General features: G+C 39.4%; 1 protein-coding gene across 3 annotated transcripts in view; it reads left to right on the top strand.

Annotated features, from left to right (window-relative positions):
* Positions 1-3,093: 3,093 nt before the first annotated feature.
* Positions 3,094-23,853, top strand: part of PI4K2B (phosphatidylinositol 4-kinase type 2 beta) — a 29,478-nt gene continuing 8,718 nt past the window's right edge. Inside the window, exons 1-7 of one of the 3 annotated variants that reach the window (XM_043438575.1) lie at positions 3,437-3,574; positions 9,211-9,436; positions 12,880-13,016; positions 14,724-14,924; positions 15,705-15,836; positions 18,274-18,427; positions 20,262-20,323. In XM_043438575.1, coding sequence (XP_043294510.1) covers positions 9,301-9,436; positions 12,880-13,016; positions 14,724-14,924; positions 15,705-15,836; positions 18,274-18,427; positions 20,262-20,323 — 822 coding nt within the window. In that variant the 5' untranslated portion in view covers positions 3,437-3,574; positions 9,211-9,300. Of the gene's footprint in view, positions 3,575-9,210; positions 9,437-12,879; positions 13,017-14,723; positions 14,925-15,704; positions 15,837-18,273; positions 18,428-20,261; positions 20,324-23,853 lie in introns of all 3 variants that reach the window. The other 2 variants (XM_043438572.1, XM_043438573.1) reach the window with 2 other exon arrangements.

The following is a 23,853-nucleotide window of genomic DNA, read 5'->3' as shown; positions in this document are numbered from 1 at the left end:
GTCCGACTCTTTGCGTGAAAGAAAGTGAACAACTTAAACAAAAGAGGACCTAAATGAATTGCCTAATGATAGATAATAAAAAATAATTTTTGATGATAGAGTGCTATATGACTTTTAGCATATATCTTAAAAGATCAAAAATTTGAGTGACATTGCTATTTCAAAGCATTCATCATAATCATCTATTTATTTGAATATATTTTCTCAGTGTTCATATCTACGAATAGAATTAATGCTGAATCCTGTCTGATCTAGCAGTAAGTAGTATTCTTCTACTAATGTATGCATGTGAGTTCAGTCATTTCAGTTGTGTCCAACTCTTTCTGACCCCATGGCCTATAGCCTGCCAAGCTCCTTTGTCCATGGGATTATCTTGGTGGCAAGAATACTGGAGTGGGTTGCCATTTCCTCCTCCAGAGGATCTTTGCAACCCAGGGATCAAACCTGGGTTTCCTGAATTGTAGGCAGATTATTTACCATCTGAGCCACTAGGAAAGCCCACTAACGTGAACTACGGACCAAAAAAATAGCACCAGTGCCATTCACCTAACTAAAATATACAGTTCTGTAAAAATATGTCATAGGAAGTTATATCAGACTAAGCCTTTTATAGATAAAGTCATAAACTTTGGATAAAATATAAAAGCAATTATTTGAAGATGCTGAAAAGTAACCCAAAGCAGGCAGGTGGAATTTTAAGGGATGGCCACTGTTCAAAGAATTGAAATATAATGAGTGTGATTTTATGCTCACACATGTTTTTATCTGAGGGCATTGCTCAGTCTGCACTGTGAAAAGCAGCTGTAACTCAGAAAACTACAATATTAATGGCTTAAGGAATTAGAGAATGGAGCCTGGGGCTTCCAGAGCAGCTGGAAATTGAAGATGAAATTCCTGAAAAGGAAGAGTAGTAGAGGAAAAGAACTCCAAAGCTGACACATACACTCTGCCAAAATCCTTGGTTGACTCCTAAACTCTGTGTGCACAGGGTAAAAATTAACTACCTCCTAGAATACATCAACATTTATCAGAGGAAGGACAGCAGCATCTAGAGGCTCTACAATATGCATATATATACATCTATAATATCTAGTATACAATAAAAAAAATCAGCAGATATAAGGAACAGGAAAGTTTGAGTCATAGTTTAGAGAGAAGGTAGTCAATAGAAACTGACTCCAAGATGACTCAGATGTAAGAATTAGCAGACTTTTTAAAAATTATAGTTGATTTACAAAGTTGTGTTATTTAGGTTCACAGCAAAGTGATTTTATATATACATATATATATATATATATATATATCTCCTTTTCAGATTCTTTTCCATTATAGATTCTTATAAGATATTGAATGTAACTCCCTGTGTTATACAGTAAGTCCTTATTGCTTATTTTCTATTTAGTAGTTGTATATGTCAATCTCAAACTCCCAATTTATCCCTCCCTCACATTTTCCCTTTGGCAACCGTAAGCTTGTTTTCTGTTAGTCTATTTCTATGTAATAAATAATTTTTTGTATCATTTTTTTTGATTCCACATATAAATGATATCATATGATATTTGTCTTTCTCTGTCTGACTTACTCCACCTAGGATGATAAATTCTTGGTCCATCTGTGTTGCTGTAAATGGCATTATTTCATTCTTTTTTATGGCTGAGTAATACTCCATTCTATATATGTGTGTGTGTGTGTGTGTGTGTGTGTGTATCTATGTGTGTGTATATACATATCTTCTTTAACCATTTCATCTGTCAGTGGAGGTTTAGGTTGCTTTCGTGTTTTGGCTATTGTAAATAGTGCTGCTATGAACATTAGGGTGCATGTATCTTTTTGAATTAGAGTTTTCTGTGGATACATGCCCAGGAGTGGGATTGCTACATCATACTGCAACTCTATTCTTAGTTTCTTAAGGAATCTCTATATTGTTCTCCATAGTGGCTAGCAAAAAAATTTTAAGTTTTTATACGTTAGGCAGGAGAAGGGGACAACAGAGGGAAAGATGGTTGGATGGCATCACCGACTCAGTGGACATGAGTTTGAACAAGCTCCAGGAGTTGGTGATAGACAGGGAAGTCTGGTGTGCTGCGGTCCATGGGATTGCAAAGAGTCGAGACGACTGAACTGAACTGAACTGATACACCATACATACAAGGACATGAAAAAGTATATGGTCATAATAACGAGTTAGCAGAAAAACTCAGCAGACATAAAGAAATTCTAAAAGGAGAAGGGGGAATGGAAATTCTAGAACTGAAAAGTAAAAATTTTGACATAAAAAATTCACTGGGTGGGTCCAGCAGCTAATTAGAAATGGCTGAAGGGTTGGCAAACTTAAAAACAGATTAAGAGAAATTATTCCAGCTGAAATACAGAGATAAAAACTATTGAAAAAAAATGGACAGAGCTATACTAATCTTTCAGACGATATTAAAGAGCTTAAAGTACCTTTAATAGGAATCATCTTTAATAGGTACCTTTAATAGTAATAGAAAGGGAAGAGAGTGGAGTAGAAAATTTTTTGAAAAAATAATGGCTGAGATTTCCCCAAATTTGGTACACTTACAAATTTGGTAAACTTACAAATTAAGAAACCTAGCAAAACCCAAACAAGGTACATATATTAAAAAAAAGAAAAAGGAAGAAAATTATTAAAAAGTCGATGAACTAGAGAACAGATAATCAATGGACCCATAGATGGCTTTTTGAAAAAACTAAAAATTTATATAAACTTCTAGCTAGATTAACCGGTATTTAAAAAGAGAAAATGTAAACTACAATATCAGGAATGTTTGGAAAAAATGACGAGGCCCTGGCTCTCCGGGACTTCTAGTGGGGGAAACATATGTTAGTCATACAAAGAAATACACAGGTATACATTGTGGGAAACATGAGAGAATTCTGCAGGGGCGGGAGAGGCCGGTTTGGGTTAGAGAGAGGCACCTCTGCAAAGGTAGATTAACTTCCACCCCCGCGCTCCACAAGCAGTAACTTTAGCCCCGCCGGGCGCCTTCCCCAGTTTAGGGAGACAGGTGGCGGCCGGGCCCCGCACAACGCCCCCGCACTTCCGCGCAGGCGCGGGGTAGGCGCGAGGTGGGGCTCGGCCGGCGGGCGGGGCAACCGCCTGGCGGGCGCCGAGCTGGACAGTGCACTAGCAAGGTTTCTTCGGTCTGACCCAGAGGCTCCGGATCCCCGCGATGCCGAGGCCAGACCCGAACGCCTCGCCTCTCTGAGTCGGTCTCAGCGCGGAAGGCACAGGGGGAGGCCATGGCGGAGGCCTCGGAGCCCGGGAGGCCAGAGTCCGCCGGCAGCGGGAGCCTGGAGGAGGACGAGGAGGACGAGGAGCGGGAGCCGCTGCTGCCGCGGATCGCCTGGGCCCAGCGGCGGAAGGTCGCTCCGGGGGGCGCCGTGAGGCTGGAGACGGCTGCCGGGGAGGAAGGTGCGGCCTCCCCTAGCCAGGCCAGCGACCGGGAACTGCTGCTTCTGCCCGTGGACGCGTCTTTCTCCTCCTCCCCGGGCTTGGGGCGCCAGCGGAGCTCGCCCACCAATCTGGACCGGAGCCGCCCCGTGGGTTCAGGTGCGACCCGGCTCTTCCCTACTCCCGCGCCCTGCCAGAGTGCCCCTCTCCGCCGCGCTCAGCATTCAAGCCCCTCCTCGGGTCGCTGCCCCCGGCTTCTTTCTCTGTCGCCCGCTAGCCCTTGTCTAGTAGGAAAAACTGTTCGCCAGGCATCTCGTCCTGAGCACTGGCCGAGGGTTCAGCTGTCTCTCACACCTCGGTCACCTCGCCTTTTTCTCCCGCATCCCCGCTCCCCCTCTCCTCGCACCTTCTCCAGAGGCTTTATAGGCTGCTTCTCCTGACTCCCGAGGTTGTCATTAAACTCCGATCCTTGGGGCCGCCCCTAAGAGTGATCCTAAACTTTTGGAATCAGACAGGAAATCTTAACACTGTAAAATGACCTAAGTTGTTTGCTCAAGTTTGGCTTTAAAGTTTTGGCTTAAGAACCCTGAACTACCAAGAAAGTTCGTGAATTTGCAAGGTGGATGACAGTCAAGAGATAGCAAGAATATCCGGTTGCCACTGGGACACGTTTCAAAAACTTTATTGTTATTGTGACGTTAGCCAAAGGGGGCAGAAGCAGTTGAACTTCTGTACCTGCTTTCTCTCTTGCAAAGTTTTCTTTCTCGAGACTTTTTTATTTTTATACAGAAAAAGGAAAAACCTTTTTCACTATTAAGCAGACTGACAGCCTCAGATGAAAGAGGGTTATTGAAATGTTGGAAGGTAGTAAAATTTAGGCACGAAGCTGCAGGCATGGGTATTTTTGGTAAATGTAATTTTTTGACATAGATGGGTTGAATTAGGCTAATTTGAAAAACAGAATAGACTTGTAAGGGTCCTAGGTAACGCTGGGACAGGCTTGTTTTGTAAAATGGTCCTGATAACACTTGCTCGCAGGTGGTAAGGATGGTTTAAATGGTTTAAATGAGGTTATGTTTGCATTCTGCCTGGAATATCGCTCGGCACATGACAGCTTAAAGAAAAGGCACAGAAAATGTAGTTTGCATTACGCTGCTGAAGTTTTTGTGGAGTAGTTAGATTTTACATATTCTTCTGGTACACTAGTGGGGCTTCTGCACTTGATAGAGTAGCTTACTCTAGTTGTAGCTATGGTCAAATGATAGAGTAAATGAATCAAAGAGACCCAAGGGAAGCAGACTTTAATGAAGAAAGCTTTAACAAACTGGTCTGACTTACAGGTCAGCTAGCTACCATTATTACTCTTGCCTGGAAAATCTTATGGACGGAGGAGCCTGGTAGGCTGCAGTCCATGGGGTTGCGAAGAGTCGGGACAGGACTGAGCGACTTCACTTTCACTTTTCACTTTCATGCATTGGAGAAGGAAATGGCAACCCACTTCAGTGTTCTTGCCTGGAGAATCCCATGGATGGCGGAGCCTGGTGGGCCTGCCATCTTTGGGGTCGCACAGCGTCGGGCATGACTGAAGTGACTTAGCAGCAGCAGCTGCCATTATAATGTTAACTTTTGGATACATCGACAGTACAACATTTAACAGAAAAAACAAACATGGATTTGGAACCAGATCACAAATGGATCTACATTCACCCAGCTACATTGATTATAATGTTATATATTACCTAGAAAGATTTGTGTGGCAAACTTGCCTTTTTCTACCCAAAGCTACCTGTGTAGCTAGGTTTTAAAAGATCCTAAAACCTTGAAAATGTGTTTATTCTGTGAAGGTAAGGTTTTGCAAACAAGTGATATTAAAGCTAGAAAAAGTAAAAGTGAGGATAGAGTGTAATATTGGAATACAAATGGATTATTAAAGAGAATTTTAACCTTTTTAAATGGAATAACATTTATATCTCAATTGACGGTTTTCTGAGATCTTCAAGGCTTCCCTGGTGGCTCAGATGGGAGCCACAAAAGAATCTGCCTGCAGTTCAGGAGACCTGATTTCAATCCCTGGGTCAGGAATATCCCCTGGAAAAGGGAATGGCTACCCATTCCAGTATTCTTGCCTGGAGAATTCCATGGACAGAGGAGCCTGGCAGACTACAGTCCATGGGGTTGCAAAGAATTGGACATGACTGAGCAACTATCATTTTCTTTTTTTTATGTTTCATTAATTCTTACAATAGCACAGCAAGTTAGCTGGTTAAGTCATCCTGGGTATGAGGATGGGAAATGAATGAAAACTTTGATGACTAGTAGTTGATAGAACTTCAGCTGTAAGCCAAAGTCAAGGTCCAGAAAGTGAAAAAGCCAGACTGAACCTAATTCTTTCATATCCTGCATTTTGCTATAGATCCCCAACTGTTATAAAATAATTGTTACCTTTATTTACCAAGGTCTTATTTTTAATGGATTTAAAAATAGTTTTGAACTACCAAATTTTTAAAATTTCAAACCATTCTCCTAAAAAGTTTGATTAATTTAACTAGATAATTAAATCATTATTTTTTGAATTCATTAACTTTCTTTGTCCTTTGCCATCCAATTTCCATGAAGCCACCTCTCTAGTTCCAAGATATTCCTGTCTTTAGATTGATATTAGCATCATTTATCAAACTTAACTATTTTGTGTATGTAAATGGGAGCTTTATGTACCTTAACCAGTGGAAGAATGGCCTAGCTCTGTTATCTTTACTTGAACAAGCTGTGTGGCAAAGTCTAGAACCAGCGTAAACATCGGGTTGTTGGATCAGTGTCAAAGTAGAAGAATTAGTGGTATTCCTTTTGCTAGTTGTCATTTTAATCAATGAGTTGGAGAGTAGTAAAGATAATAATAGTTAACACCCACAAAACAGTACGTGCAGGGCATAGTGCATGTGTTTCACATATATTAATTTATAACCAACCCTATAATATGAGCACTTTTTAAAATTCTCATTTTAAAGAAACAGGTGAATTGAAGGTTCCAGTTAATATAAACCAGAAGCACTTATCAGTTTTTGATGGCGAGCCTAGTGATTAGAGAATGGTGTTAGAATTTACAAGATACCAAAGTAAAAGAAAGTGTGTGTTTATAAGCCATTTAATGATTCATGGTGGGTTATAAATGTATGAACAAAATAAAGTCATTTAAAAGTAAGGAAGAATTATGAGAATGGGAAGTAAGAGTAATGAAATAAATAAGATGGAGGCCAGAACAAGACTACAAAAAATTAACAAGTGCATGAATTTGATTTTTAAGATTACTGACCTGGCAGCTTGAGAGAAACACAATCACTATGCCCATAAAGTTAAAACAGACTAGTTATTTGAACCAAAACAAAACTGGCAAAGGATAAACTGTTAGGTTTTCTCCTGAAGAAGAGACTATATGCTGAGTAATATCTTGGTAATAAAAGTGATGACTTTCATAAGAGTGTTTCATACAACTTCCCTGAAGTTCATTTCAGTGGAAGTAATTCTAGTGGGTGATGTTATCAGTATTGCTGGATCTAGATTCAAGATGCTGATTGTCTGGCTTAATTTAGAGGAAAGTATTAGAAGAATAGATAATCTCATGGGTCTTGACAATCTTCCAAAACTGAGCTTTTGAAAAGTAGTGAGCATCAGTGTGTTGGAGAGTTTTCCTCAAACCACTAATTAGAATGCACTTGTTGCAGAGATCCATCATTCAGTCAGCAAATGTTTCCGTGCCTTCAGGCGCCAGTGGAAATCCAGCCCTTAGGGAAACAGTGGTGACCAGATACCAAATGGAGGTCGAGTCACCAGCCCTGTCCTCATGTAACCTTATAACTTAATGGAGGAAACAGTCAATTAAAAGAGCCAGTTCTAACAGGATATATGTGCTTCATGGGGAACTCTGAGAGTTCCTTGGAGCCCTGCCCTGGATATAGGGGCCAGGGGAGACTTCGCAGAGGAAATAGCAACCACTTTGAGACTTGGATAGCGCTGGCACCCCTGAGGGTTCCAGTTTAGTCCGGATCATCAAACTTGTGAACCGGCTACTTCACATTTTAGAAGATATCTGGCCAGGGGGTAAGATACATTCCCAGCCCTTCGGTGAGGAAGAGTTCATCTTGATTTACTTATTTAAAATGAGAACTTGAAGGCAAGGGTGGGATGTTTCGAGAGAACAGCATCGAAACATGTATATTATCTAGGGTGAAACAGATCACCAGCCCAGGTTGGATGCATGAGACAAGTGCTCGGGCCTGGTGCACTGGGAAGACCCAGAGGGATCGGGTAGAGAGGGAGGTGGGAGGGGGGATCGGGATGGGGAATACATGTAAATCCATGGCTGATTCATGTCAATGTATGACAAAACCCACTACAATATTGTAAAGTAATTAGCCTCCAACTAATAAAAATAAATGAAAAAAATAAAATGAGAACTTGATAAGTTGCTATGCATACTTATATAAAAGTAGTTGTTAACAGGTTATACAATGGGTTCTCTTAATCCATTTTCATTTCTACTTACCAGAGGATCAGCTGTAGCCCTTAAGTGTGGTTAACGGTTTGTTGATAAATACTTCTCACATTATTGAAGGTCTGCCATGTGTCAGGCACAGGTTTAAGCACTTGGCATATATCACAGAACAGAACAAAGATTTCTGCCCTCCTGGGACCAAGATCATTTTGTTACAGCGTTACAAGTGGTCAGATGGAGCTGAAGGATGGATAAAAATTAGCCATAGGAAAGAAACTTGGCATGTACATCAGAACAGCATGGGCGAAAGTTCAGAGGATGGACAGTTCTGGACATCTTGTGAAAAGTGAGGATTTTGAATAGGACTGGAGCTTGACTGGAAGGCAGGCCACCGATCCATAGGTTGAGTCCCAAAGGGAGTATACAGAGGTAGAACTGACAGTCTCCTCAGAAAATCTGAATATTTTCTAATACAGAGACAAATCAAAGTTTCACAGTTTATTCCTTAGAAGGAGTAAACATAATATTAACTGAACAAAATTTGAAGAAAATATAGCTATTTAAGCCCCTCAGCTATTAACAATCAAACCAAACAATGACAGCAAACCTTCAAACCAAATCTCCATTGCACATATACCTTGAAGTGGTATAACTTAGAGTGTATTCTCCAAGTTAAACTCATGGCTAAATATGCATTCAAGTAACTAAAATAAAAGTTGTAGGATGTAATTTTGAGTTATGGATCAGAAAAATCTACCGAAAAATAATTATTTTGGTTTTTAGAAGAGTTGATATGTAATCGTGTTGCTTTTTTTTTCTTTTCCGGTAGTAATTAGACAAGACCAGTTGTCTTCCAAGTGCCTTTCTGGACAGTGATGGTAAATCCAGACCATCCTCAAAGAATGCCGATTTTCATGTAGGGAGATAGTCTCGTTTATCCAAAAGAATTGCTCAGCAAAGGGACAAGCTAAAGAGAAAGGGATTGAAAACATGCTGGCTGATTGTATAGGAATGGTTGTGGTTTGGGTTGAAGCTGAATTATTAAGTGTCCTGAGTATGATTGTGGGCTCCATGAGAGTAACAAAGGCAGGTTCTATGATGAACTCATAAAGCTTAACCCATAAAGCAACCTGAAAACATGTGATAGTAATGTCAAAGTCTGCACATAGTTTCCAAAAGAACTGCTTTAGTACAGGATGGGAGAGACCAAGAGTGGTCCAAGAGTTTAGCCAGTTCAACGTGAATTAGTATGACAGGACTCCTAAACAACAATTGTAATACTAGAGTACTTCTTATTTTGGTATAGTGTCAAGACTGAGAGCTGTCTTTGTTCTCCGCAATGAGTTGCTCGATTCTGGAGACCATATTTTTAAAAGGCACATTGGAAAACTGAAGCATGAAGCCGGAGGGCAACTCGGATGCTGAAAAACCTGAGAACACTTCCATGTGGAAGGAGGCAGAGAATAGAGGAATCTTAGGGGAGCATGAAATGGTCTGCAACTATGTGAAGGCCTCTCCCTGGGAAGAGAGGAGTAAGTAGACTTTTGTTTTGCTCCAGGTGGCAAGTCTAGTACATTGGGTGAAGCTTCAAGGAGACCTGTTTCTGAAAAAGAAAAGTTTTATATTTATTTTCAAAAAAACACAAAAAGTAAAAAAAAAAATGAGTATCTCTCTTTGAAAGTGTTTAAACATTGGCCCAGAGACCACCTGCTGGAGATGTATTATAGAAAATATATCAGCAAAGTTGAGATAAATAACTTTCTGACTTCTTTCTTGTTATGAGCCTTGACCTAGAAGAAGTATCATTTGATTAATGTAGTAATTATTAGCACATTCTGCCATATAAATAATACTTTATTCATTTAAATGTTTATTAAGAACCCACTAAATGCTGATCCCTCTTCCAGGTGCTAGGATACACAGTGAATGAGAAAGACAAAGTTTCTCCCTTCATTCTTAAGAATTTTCATGGACTAGATCTGAAAATAGTATTTCAGTTTTATGAACATGACTAAATACTTGGATTATTTATTGTTTTAAGTAGGTTAAATATGCCCAAGGGCCCTTTTTGCAATATTTTTCTCAGCATAAGCTTTTAAAAATTAGTAAATAATAGTTCTATGTCTGAATTAAGGCAAGTTTTAAATTAAGGAAAGTTTATAGTTTGAATTTTCATAACATTTACATGTAATAACATTTATATGCCTTTCAAAGAAAAATGTGAATATTTAACTTGTCTATCATTTTAAATGATTAATTATTAATTCTGCAAATATTTATTGAGTGCCTCTTATGTTCCAGGAACTGTAAAAAGTTGGGTATGTAGCAGTGAAAGAAATACTTGTCTTCTTGGAGCTCACAAAATAGCTAAGTTATATGACAGGTTAGGTGATAAGTGCTAAGCAGAAAAATAAAGTGGAGGTTAGGGGAGATTGGGTGGAGTCTTGGGGGCCAATATTAGAACTTGCGATTTTTTTCTTTTGAATGAGATGGAGAGTCACTGGGCTGCCCCGTGAATGAAGGTGCTGGGTCCTCACCACTAGACGGCCAGGCAATTAACTGACTTAGGTTTTAGAAGGATTCTATAGCTTTCCTGTTGAGTATAGAGGGGAGACCCGTTCAGAGACTCTTGTGACAACCTAGGCTAGAGTTGATAGTGATTTGAATCACAGGGAAGGAATGGAGATTGTAAGAAGTGGTTCGATTCCGGATGTTCATTTAGGGTGGAGCTACACCACCTGCTGATGGATTGGATGCGAAGGGTGGGAGAGTGAGGTCATGGATGACTCCAGGGCTTTCAACTGCCAGTAATACGGGGAATACTGGGAGTGAGGCAGTCGAGAGAAAATGAGTTGAGTTTGAGGCAGTAAAGTTTGAGCTGTCTTCTAAACATACAAGTGGAGAAGCTGGGTATAGTAGTCTGGGGTTCAGGGCAGAAGTCCAGGCTTGAGATATTAATCTGGAAGTGCTAATGAGGAAGAAGAGGACCATGAACTGAACCTGGGCTTTCCAAAGTTAAGCTGCTAGGGAGATGAAAATAAGCCCACAAGAGAGTGAAAAAGAGGAGCCGATGAAATGGAAGGACAACCTGGAGAAATGGCATCTTGGCTATCAAGTGAAGTCAAGTCAAGTTTTATGTGTTTGTGGAAATGATCCAATAGCAAGGGAAATACTAATTCAGGAAAGAACTGCTGAAGAAATGTCCTGGGGTAGGGCTTCCCTGGTAGGGGTCAGATGGTAAAGAATCCACCTGCAATGTGAGAGACCTGGATTCAATCCCTGGGTCGGAAAGATCCCCTGAAGGAGGGCATTGGCAACCCACTCCAGTATTCTTGCCTGGAGAATCCCCATGGACAGAGGAGCCTGGCGGGCTACAGTCCATGGGGTCGCAAAGTCAGACACAACTGAGCAGCTAAGCGCACAGTCAGAGAGAGAGGTCTAGTAGACAAAGTGGAAGAGTCAACTTAGATTTTGGATCATTTCTGTATAGTAATAAGTGGAAGGCAGAGAATGTGAAGGGGTAAATATGATGCTGAGGGTAGGTGATCGTTTTTCCTGGCTGCTTCTGTTTTCTTCTTGAAATAGGAAGCTAGATCATCTGCTGAGATGAAAGAGTTGTTGGGAATATGAGGAGAGGAGAGCGTATGAGGTAGTTGTCCAGAAGACTGGGAGAGTCTGTGTGCCAGGGAAGTTGTCCTAGTTTAGGATGTTATAACGAAATGCCCTAGCCTCGGTGGCTTTTGAACAACAGACTTTATTGCTCAGTTCTGGAGGCTGGGAAGTCCAAAATCAGGGTGTCAGCATGATCGGGTTCTTGGCAAGGGCTCACTTCTTGGCTTGCAGATGGCAGCCTTCTCCCTGGGTCTTCACATGGCCTAACTCTATCGTGGGATCCCCACCCTCGTGGCCTCATCTAAGCCTAATTACTTCCCCCCAAGTTCCCCTCCATATATGATCACATTGGGGATTAAGGCCTTGATGTATTTCAGAGGAACACAAGCATTCAGTCTTTAACAGGAATGTAGTATGCTCCCCAGACAACATGAAGAGTCCAGCTGAGGTTTGTGGGTTTTTTTTAAAGGGGAGACACCAGGCATTTAAAGGAAGACACTGGGTGTTATGTTTGGCAAGTTCAGCTGTCCAGGCACAGGCATAGTCAGTAGACAGTTGGATTTAACCAGGATTGAGATTTTACAGGTAACTATGATGAGGAGTGGGAAGAAGAGAGTGATTTTAGTGATGCTAGCCAAGGAGGGACACAAAGTGGGTAAAGACCCTTGAACAGTGTCTGGTAGATCAGTGCTTTAAAGGTCCTAGTGGGATGAAAGAATTTTCGGACTCAGGATGCCAGAGGCAGTGAACTAGGAAAATAGAAGATGATTGAAATGCTAAGTGTGATGTGGTTGCAGGTATTGGTGATGATATATCTGAGGAATGACTGCAAATGCAGGCTGAGGCTGGATGAAGAACAAAATCACTGGGAGGGAGGAGTTCAAGTTAACACAAGGAATTTGTGATTTTTTTTCAGCGTAGGAAATCTTGCTTTCCTTGTGTCTTAACTTGATACTTAAAGTGGGGTTAGAAAACAAACAAACAAAAAAGACATCGAAACACTCCATGGAAAAAAAGTGAAAGCGTTAGTCGCTCAGTTGTGTCCAACTCTTTGTGACCCTATGGACTGTAGCCCTCCAGGCTCCTCTGTCCTGGCCAGAATACTGGAGTGGGTAGCCATTCTCTTCTCCAGGGGATCTTCCCATTCCAGGGATTGAACCCGGGTCTCCCGCATTGCGGGTGGATTCTTTCCTATCTGAGCCACCAGGGGAGTCTACATTTTTCTGTGCCTAAATGTCTTAACACTAGTAATCTAAATCTAGTATTACAGGTCTATGTTGTGAGCGTTCTCATAGCTGGTCTTTCTTCTTTTTTGCATTCTGTATTAATGTTTTTCTTAATGCAATAATTGTTGATTCTTCAGAGTTGAACACATTTTTGGATGATCCAGAATTTGCCGATATTATATTGAAAGCGGAGCAAGCAATAGAATTTGAAGTTTATCCAGAAAGAATCTCTCAAGGTTCAAGTGGAAGTTACTTTGTGAAGGATCCTAAGAGGGTGAGAGTTTCATAGAGCTACTATATATAACAGACCTTTTGGAAAACACTAGTTTTAATGTGAAGTCATTGTGAGTTTTTGAAGATATTTTCCTAATAAATCTGGTTGCACCCTCTTTTCAGAAATAAAGGTCAGTTTATTTTTAACTAAAGCCCTCTACTATTTAAAACTAGAGCTGTTTATGTAATTTCCATTTTATTAATATTTGGCTTCAAGTATTTATTGAATTCTCAACATTCAGCTGTGGATTTCTGGGGTTTATATTCACAAGTCCTTGTTGTTGTTTAGTTGCTAAGTTGTGTCCGACTCTTTGTGAGTTCATGGACTGCAGCATGCCAGGCTCATCTTTCCTCCACTATCTCCCACAGTTTGCTCAAATTCATGTCCACTGAGTCGAGCGCTATCTAACCATCTCATCCTCTGCAGTAACTAAGCAGAGTTTTCTTTTACCCTCAGAGTATTTTTTCTGGCTTTATTATACCAGAGAAGGATCCTGGGCAGTTTGAAGTTTGAAGGCATTGGAATGTGACAAAATGAAATGAACCAAAGAATAATCCTAAGGCAGAAAAGAGACGCTGATATGGACTTTGTTCAACTCAGTTTAGAATTTTTCAAAAATTTGCATTATCATTTCTAAAAGCTTTCTGAATGATGCATAGCCAGCAGTTCTTTTTTCAGGAGGAAAAACAGATTATAATTCTACCCAAATATTTTTTCATAGACTGAAGTTATATTTTTTAAAACAGTCTTTTTGAGATTTTAATATATATATATATATATATATGTAGGTAGTGTCAATGTCTCAATCTTTATTCCAAGCTTGATTTCTTGATTTGTTCTTGTTGACTTCTTTATTAGTGACTTAGACTACTGCATTATAAAACAATTATATACTTATAATGAGATTTTTTTATTTCTTATCTAAGGATAATTCAGCTTCTAAATTTAATATGAATATATTTTATCAGACCAATAATAAAGATAGTTCTAACAGGGTATATATGCTTGATGGGGAAAGACTTTTAGACATCCATGAGCAATTTTTTTTAAGAGGAGAGAATTTATTTAAAATTGGTTCATAAAAAAAATTGAAAAAAGGAGAATCCAGCAACATAGATGTCACTATATCCTATCATTTCCTTTGTATCTTAGAGATGGCTTTTTGTCATTGGATTTATTCATTTAACAAATGCTTGAAGCCTACTGTATGCCAGCTACTGTTCTGAGTACTGGTGATACAGCCCTCACAGAGAAAGTCCCCTGTCCTTTTAGAATGCACACCTACTGGGAAAGTAGATAATGAATAAGCATAAAATTTGAATATTTAATAGATGTTGAATAATAGCACTGTTTGACCTAGGTCACTGATTTTCAAACATTTTAAAATCAGCAGAACTCTTTTTAAACTAGGGTGTCCATTATGTAAAATGGGTGAAACCAGAGGATGGGGTCTCAGAGCCCTCTCTTCTCACCTTCTCTAGGGTTCCTCAGAGCACAGTTTGAAAATCAATAGCTCAAAAGATTATTGATTTTAGATTGTTGAATGAGAATGAGTGTAAAACTGTGACTGGAATTAAAACTCTTAATTGTTAAGGGTTATGCCCAAATCTGTGGTGGGAAGGGTAGAAAAAAACCAGAATGCATTTTATGGATTATCATCTCCCTATATTAAAAGTCTAACAAAGTGTTTACTTTCTTCCTATATAGAAAATTATTGGTGTGTTTAAACCCAAATCAGAAGAGCCTTACGGTCACCTGAATCCGAAATGGACCAAATACGTTCACAAGGTCTGCTGCCCTTGCTGCTTTGGCAGGGGCTGCCTGCTTCCTAACCAGGGATACCTTTCCGAAGCTGGTGCCTACCTTGTGGACGAAAAGCTTCATCTGGGCATTGTACCAAAAACAAGAGTAAGGGAGGCATTCTTTCTATCATGTACTTCTAGTTTACAGAATCTAAAGTCGCGGTTGGTAATCCAGAGTCACAAATGACTAGTAAATTGATTCTAGTGTCAGTCACTTGGTTCAGTCACTCAGTTGTGTTCGACTGTTTGTGACCCCATGGACTCCAGCACGCCAGGCCTCCCTGTCCATCACCGACTCCTGGAGCTTGCTCAGACTCATGTCCATCGAGTCAGTGATGCCATCCAACCATCTCATCCTCTATTGTCGCCTTCTTCTACTGCCTTCAGTCTTTCCCAGTATCAGGATCTTTTCCAATGAGTGTAGACACACAGAATATTCAAGGGAATATCTCTTTCTCATGTGAGGTGAGATGATGCTGACAAAAAGAGGAGAAAGAACCAGCATTCAGAAAGCAGAAAAAAATCAGTGATCTAGAAATTCTGTTGAAGGTAGAGATAACTAACATACTCAGAAGATTCCTGTCTTTTTCTTTTTGGCCTTTATACATTTTTACTTAAAGTTCTCAAAATCTTCCTTCCTAATTCTACATACTTCTTTCTTCCACTGGCCAATTTTAGGCTGTATTTCTCTCAGAAAGAAATACATGTGTGCCATTTAACTAACTTTGCAAAGTCTCTTAGCTTTTCTGTTTTAGGTTCTCAGGGGCATTTAGTATAGCATTAAACTTCACTCATTTACAACATTAATGTGAGTTCCATGGTGTATGTGAATAGACAATAATAATGCAAATTCTAATAGCCATTTCTCTAAACTGTACATTTCTAGGTGGTTTGGCTTGTCAGTGAGACGTTTAACTACAGTGCAATTGACCGTGCAAAATCTAGAGGCAAAAAGTATGCTTTAGAGAAAGTGCCAAAAGTAGGTAGAAAATTTCATCGGATAGGACTTCCTCCTAAGGTAAGTTACAGTGATGCGCTTTATGGGGAGGGTGGGAGCAGAGAGCGGGCAATTCATCACATATTGGGCTTCCCAGATGGCACAGTGGTAAAGAATCTGCCTGCCAGTGCAGGAGGTGCAAGAGACACAGGTTCAATCCCTGGGTCAGGAAGATCCCCTAGAGAAGGAAATGGCAACCCACTCCGGTATTCTTGCTTGGAGAATCCCATGGACAGAGGAGCCTGGCGGACTACAGTCCATGGGGTCACAAAGAGTCAGACACAGCGAAGCACACACAAACTTCAACAAACTTTATCACGTATTACCTGAGCTCTCTAGGCTCTGTGCTGTGGGCTGTGGGTATATTAGTAAAAATGGTTTTCCCATCTTCAATAGCTTGTAGTAACAAGCAGTCTCAACACAATATGATAAAGCTGTTAATGATGATTAAGTGAGGAGAGCTTAGAGTGGATAGAGGAGGGATATTTAACCCAGTTTGGAGAGCTGGGGAATTTCTGAGAGGAAATTGCACCCAAGACTTTAGAAAGTTACAGTTGAAAGTACAGGCCTAGAATTAGACCTAGGTTGTACTCCAAGCCTGGAGAAGGCAATGGCACCCCACTCCAGTACTCTTGCCTGGAAAATCCCATGGATGGAGGAGCCTGGTAGGCTGCAGTTCACGGGGTCATGAAGAGTCAGGCATGACTGAGCGACTTCACTTTCACTTTTTACTTCTATGCATTGGAGAAGGAAATGGCAACCCACTCCAGCGTTCTTGCCTGGAGAATCCCAGGGATGGGGTCGCACAGAGTCGGACACGACTGAAGTGACTTAGCAGTAGCAGTACTCCAAGCCTCTTCACCAGTTAGCTCTGAGACCTTGATCGAGTCTCTTACTCCCCAAGCTTCAGTTTCTATAAATCGAGGATGACAGAAACTACTAGGGTTGTGAGAATAAAATGATAAAGTTTATGTCAGGTACTTGGTATAGTCCCTGGCACATAGTAAATGGTAGTAACCAGGTTTACTCACTACATATTAGATTTTGTTTTTTTTCCTTATCATAGGTTTTAAATAAACCTAAGGGATGATAAGCAACTAGCTCCGCAAGGGTAGTGAAGGTTAATGAGAAAAGCATTCTAGAAAAAGCACTAGACTTTTTATTATATTTTTTTAAATATATTTAACCTGCAATTTTTTTGTCTTGTTGTTGCTATGCATTTATCTATATAAAAGAATTAGAGTAAGAACTACATGGTTAACTTGTCTTTAATATTGTACTCCAAGTAAGCAGGAAATTTTGAAAACATTGACAAGGCCTGTTACTTCTTGCATATGCTGAAATAATTTCCCGATTTATGACTACTAGGACCTCATTATGAGTGCTTTAGAGAAAACATTTAGGAAATCTTTAAAATTTCATGCCAGCAACACGTCACATAAAGTGTTAAGAGATGTTTATTTTTGGCATCACCATCCACCTTGTAGGATTTTAATTCCCCAACCAGGGATCGAACCCCCAGCCCCTCAGCAGTGAAAGCATGTAGTCCTAACCACTGGACTGCCAGGGAATTCCTGAGATAGATTTTCTTTGTAGTGATTTGTTTGTATTTATGAAGCCAGTTTCCCTGACGGCTCAGACAGTAAAGAACCTGCCTGCAAGGCAGGAGGCCTGGGTTCAGTCCCTCAGCAGGGAAGATCCCCTGGAGGAGGAGATGGCAGCCCACTCCAGTATTCTTGCCTGGAGAATCCCACGGACAAAGGAGGCCAGCTAGGTTACCATTATCTATGTGTTCTGTGCTGTTTAAATTTGTATTTTCTTCTTTAAAAAATTGTTTAATGTTAACAGCTCGTAATTTTAGTGATAGGAAGCCTTATAACATAGACATATCTTCAAGGAAAGGACTTTTTTAAAAACCATTGTAGAGGTTATGATTAATTCTTTAAAATTTATTACAGGATCTTTAAACTGCATAGTCAAATAATTCATTCATTTTAAAAAAATAAAGTTATTTTCTGTTGTAAAAAAGAATCTTAATGTATTTTTCCAGTAGGATAAAATCACACTATTATTAAATAGCCAAGATAGGTACAGATTTTGGTCTTCATAATTGAATTCATTTTAATAAATATTTTTAGAAAATAGCATTCTTGTTGAGAATATTACCTCGAGGACATGTGTGTATTTTCTTTTTCAATTATCCTAAAATAGCTTCTGTGCTCCTTAAAATTCTAGGATTGATCATTTTTCATTTGCTATATATTCTTTATGTGATTATTTTAAATTAATGTATAAAAATAGTTTTCTTGATAAATGTGGCTTATATAAATTAGTGTTAATTTCAGTTTTTCTTATTGTGTTTATATAAAGTATTTTATGACAGTACTGCTGAGAAATTTTAAAACTAATTCCTTTGTTCTTGTATTTTCTTTTCTAACTATAATTCTTAAAATTATAGATTGGTTCCTTTCAGTTATTTGTTGAAGGTTACAAGGAGGCTGAATGGTGGCTTAGGAAATTTGAAGCTGACCCTTTGCCTGAGAATATTAGAAAACAGTTTCAGTCACAGTTTGAAAGATTAGTTGTTTTGGATTACATCATCAGAAATACAGGTATGGAAGTTCTCTCATTGTTTACTCACATCTTAACTTTCAAACTGTATTCAACTCTTGTTTATCCAAATCAAAGATTTAAAGTTTTGCTGCAGTAGTCTTAAGGCTACTTTTTGAAAAAGACAAAGTCTTTTTCTTTGCCTGCCTTGGAAAGCAGATATGTAGTGCCGACTCTCCCAGGCAGCATTAACCCCATACTGGAGATTCTGACTCAGGGCGGGCTCCTGCCCCAGTGATAGTGATGAGTACCTGTCCCTCAGGTGGAGTTTCTTGGCAGCAGTACAAAGCCTACTGGAAATTGGAGATGTTATCTGCATAATATGAATAATTAAAACTTGATTGTGTAAGTTATTTTAGATGTTTATTTTGACATTAGGTGACTGTTAGTACAGTCTGTAAATACAATAAACTCTTAATTTTTTCTGTGCTGGCAGGGAGCGGTGACGTTGATGATTTGCAGCAGTGATTCCCAAATGTGGTTCACTGGTCTGTTTTAGGGTCAGTGTTATGTGGGCCCAAAGGCATCTTCTGGGAACCCATCCCAATCCACTGAACGTGGGTCCAGTAGTTAGTGTTTTAACAGGTCCTATGGGGCTTCCCTGGTAGCTCAGTCAGTGAAGAATCTGTCCGCAGTGCAGGAGACCCAGGTTCAGTCCCTGGGTCAGGAAGATCCCCTGGAGAAGGAAATGGCAACCCACTCCAGTATTCTTGCCTGGAAGCTACTATGGACAGAGGAGCCTGGCGGGCTACAGTTCATAGGGTCACAAAGAGCTGGACATGACTGAACAACTAAGCCACCACCCCCCAGGCAATTCTGATGTACTCTGAAGCCTGAAAACTCTAGTTCAGAATTTTTGCTCATTTATATTAGTTTCTGAAAAAGCATTATGTATCTTTTTAGATTCACCTTTTAAAATCATATAGTCTTAAATTAATGGTAAAGTTAGTGTAGAGTCCAATGGAATATAGTACTCAATCACAAAAGAGAATGAACTACTGCCATTTGCAGCAATGTGGGTGGATCTAGCAAATGTTATACATGGTGAAGTAAATCAGACTGAGAAAGACAAAAATTATATGATCAATTATATGTGGAATCTAAAAAAAGTAATACCAGTGAATCCGCATACAAAACAGGAACAGACTTGCAGACGTAGGAAAGAAACTCACGGTTACCCCAGGGGAGAAGGAAGGAAGGAGGGACAGATGAGGAGCGTGGGGCGAGCAGGTACACACTGCTGAGCTCAGATAAATAGGCACCAAGGAGGTGGTGAAGCACAGGAAGTTATATTCAAGATCTTGTGATAATGATAATGGGAAATAACCTGATGAAATTGTCTATTTACCGGAATCACTTTGCCGTACACCTGAAACTAACACAGTGTTGTAGTCAGTAAATCAACTCAGTTTTTAAAGAATTTGTGTCTAGAGTACTCTTGTCGTGACATTAGGTAAGAGAAATTGGCTTGGTAACGGGGGTAGATAGTTTTTCTCCCTCAGGTGAAGAGACATTATCCTTCCTAATAATGCTGATTTAAAAGTTCTTGACAGTAATTGTACCTACTTCACAGAGTCTTTGTAAGAATTTGATGAGTTAATACATGTTAAGGCACTTAACATCAATTTCTGGCACAGACTAAACAATAAATGTTAACTAACATTTATGAGTATTTTTAGTTTGTATGTATTAAATTGAAGCCTCTTAATGTGTTACTGTGCTACAGATAACAAATGAAGGTCTCAAAATTGAGGAGGTGACTAGATTTTTCTGCTTGATATTAAGCTATGATATCTATAAAAAATGAAGTAATAGATTTTCCGTTTGTTTTGAAAGACAGGGGAAATGATAACTGGTTAATCAGATGTGAAAAGCAGACACATGAAGATGAAGTTACGGTGAGGGAATTTTACTATATATGCATATATAAACACACTATCAGTGTCTATTAAAAATTCCTTGAAGTTATTCTTCATCACTTCCTCATTTCCTTCACCTTGATCCTTGGTTTTTATCTCCTTTTTCTGTTTTTATCATCTTTTTTCTTTCCTTCACCCGCTTATGTTGCATTTTTTATTCTATCTTTGAAATCTCTATGCAATTTTATTTTGTATGCTGTATTAGTGTAGAAGAAGAATATCAGCTCAGTACTGATATGCTTTTTACTGGAAAAAGGTCAGTTTTCATTCCAGTCCCAAAGAAGGGCAATGCCAAAGAATGATCAAACTGCCACACAATTGCACTCATCTCACATGCTAGTAAAGTAATGCTCAAAATTCTCCAGGCCAGGCCTCAACAGTACGTGAACCATGAACTTCCAGATGTTCAAGCTGGATTTAGAAAGGGCAGAGGAACCAGAGATCAAATTGCCAACATCCGCTGGATCATCGAAAAAGCAAGAGAGTTCCAGAAAAACATCTATTTCTGCTTTATTGACTATGCCAAAGCCTTTGACTGTGTGGGTCATGGCAAACTGTGGAAAATTCTTCAAGAGATGGGAACACCAGACCACCTGACCTGCCTCTTGAGAAATCTGTATGCAGGTCAGGAAGCAACAGTTAGAACTGGACATGAAACAACAGACTGGTTCCAAATAGGGAAAGGAGTACATCAAGGCTGTGTATTGTCACCCTGCTTATTTAACTTACACGCAGAGTATATCATGGTACATTCCAGCCCTGGGCTGGAAGAAGCACAAGCTGGAATCAAGATTGCTGAGAGAAATATCAATAGCCTCAGATATGCAGATGACACCACCATTATGGCAGAAAGCGAAGTAGAACTAAAGAACTTCTTGATGAAAGTGAAAGAGGAGAGTGAAAAAGTTGGCTTAAAGCACAACACTCAGAAAACTAAGATCATGGTATCCAGTCCCATCACTTCATGGCAAGTAGATGGGGGAACAGTGGAAACAGTGGCTGACTTAATTTTTCTGGGCTCCAAAATCACTGCAGATGGTGACTGCAGCCATGAAATTAAAAAATGCTTGCTCCTTGGAAGAAAAGTTATGACCAACCTAAACAGCATATTAAAAAGCAGAGACATTACTTTGCCAACAAAAGTCCATTTAGTCAAAGCTATGGTTTTTCCAGTAGTCATGTATGGATGTGAGAGTTGGAGTATAAAGAAAGCTGAGCACTGAAAAATTGATGCTTTTGAACTGTCGTGTTGGAGAAGACTCATGAAAGTCCCTTGGACTGCAAGGAGATCCAACCAGTACATCCTAAAGGAAATCAGTCCTGAGTGTTCATTGGAAGGACTGATATTAAAGGTGAAACTCCAATCCTTTGGCCACCTGATGCAAAGAACTGACTCATTAGAAAACACCCTGATGTTGGGAAAGATTGAAGCTGGGAGGAGAAGGGGATGACAGAGGATGAGATGGTTGGATGGCATCACCAACTCAATGGACATGAGTTTGAGAAAACTCAGGGAGTTGGTGATGGACAGGGAGGCCTGGCGTGCTGCAGTCCATGGGGTTGCAGAGGGTCGGACACAACTGAATGACTGAGCTGAACTGAAATGATTCTCATCGTTTAAAGCTGTTACATCACTTTAAAAAGTTTGTAGTTTTCATAGTTCATCAAAGAATTTTGAAATTACATATTCAAAGTACTTAGCAATAAATAAAGAACACACTTGATACATGCAGTAATGTGGATGAACCTCAAAACCCTGCTGAGTGAAAGAAGCTAAACAAAAGGGAAGATACTGTCTGATTCCTTTTGTATAAAAATCTAGAAAGTGCAAACTAATCCCTAGGGACAGAAAACAGATGATGCTTGCCTGGGGTGGGATAAAGGGAGGGAAGAGACTGCTAAAGGACACAAGGAAACATCTGGGTGGTTTCATATCTTTCAGTGCTTATCAACTTATATACTTTAATGTGTAAAGTTTATTATGTGTAAATTATACCTCACTGAAGTTGTAAATAGAAAAAAGTGTTAGAAATAAAAATAAATGACAGTTATAGCAGGGTTTTAAAATACATATATAAAGTTTAAAAATACATATATAAAAATATACCTGCTTATAATAGTTTCTAAACATATTTTATTGGTATATCTAAAGCAACTGGATTTTACTGAAAACCTTATTCTTTTGCTCTTAAGTATTTTCTCATTGAGATAAGAAATTTGATATAAACTAACAGAAACAACTCTGGCATGTATCATCTGTACCTTCACTGTAATACTTTTAATTAAAAATTATCTTTTTCACCTTTTTAAAATCTAGACCACTTAATAATGACAATGTCTATTTTTAGATAATAAGAAGTACTCTTCAACATGAAAACTCTCTTGCTTCTGAGGCTTGCATTTCCGTTACAGGAGAATGGAGAAGTTAGAAATGGCCTACCTTCTATAATCAAGAGTATCTTGAGGTTCCTTCTACTGGACCTTATTACATTTAGCCATGGTTGTTGGGGAGTTTTATTTAGAAACATTTTGTACTTGAACTAATTATTTCTATGAGACCCTACAAAAGACTTTATTTTAGTAAGGTAACTTTGTCATTATCTTAAAAATATCAGTATTTTGCAAATACCATACATTTAAGCCCTGGTGGCTCAGTCAGTAAAGAATTGGCCTGCCAATGTGGGAGACCCAGGTTTGATCCCTGGGTCGGGAAGATCCCCTAGAGAAGGAAATGGCAACCCATTCCTGTATTCTTGCCTGGAGAATCCGACAGACAAAGGAACCTGGCAGGTTACAGTCCATGGGGGTCACAGAGTCAGACGCAACTGAGAAACTAACACACATACATCCATTTAAGCAACACATCTAACAGTAAATTATCCAGAACTACACATTTTATTTATTTTTCTCCCCAACTTTATTGAGGTATTATTGACACGCATGCAGTTTTAAGGTGTACAATATGATGATTTGATACAAGTATATATTGTGAAATGGCTATCACAGTATGGTTGGCTGACACCTCCATCCCATCACATAATTAACATTTTTTGGTATACATGGTCATAACATTTATTTTTAAAAATTTTTTTAATTGGAGGAACATTGCTTTACAAAGTTGTGTTGGTTTCTGCGATGCAACAGCGCAAATCAATCATAATTATACGTATATCCTCTGCCTCTAGAGCCTCCCTCCTCTCCCCCGCATCTCACCCCTCCCTCTAGGTCATTACAGAGCTCCAGGCTGGACTTCCTGTGTTATCAAGCAACTTCCCTCCAGTTTTCTATTTTACACATGATAATGTATACATGCCAATGCTACTTTCTCAGTTCATCCCACCGTTTCCTTACCCAGCTGTATCCAGAAGTCCTTTCTCTGTATCTGCTTCTCCATTCCTTCACTGCAAATAGATTCATCAGTACCATTTCTCTAGATTCCATATATATGCGTTAATATATAATATTTGTTTTTCTCTTTCTGACTTACCTCACTCCATACAAAACTACCA

Source organism: Cervus canadensis, chromosome 19, assembly GCF_019320065.1.
Source record: "Cervus canadensis isolate Bull #8, Minnesota chromosome 19, ASM1932006v1, whole genome shotgun sequence".
Classification (NCBI taxonomy): Eukaryota; Metazoa; Chordata; class Mammalia; order Artiodactyla; family Cervidae; genus Cervus; species Cervus canadensis.
The sequence above is the reverse complement of the archived record's forward strand: the minus strand, read 5'-3'. Positions and strand labels throughout refer to the sequence as shown.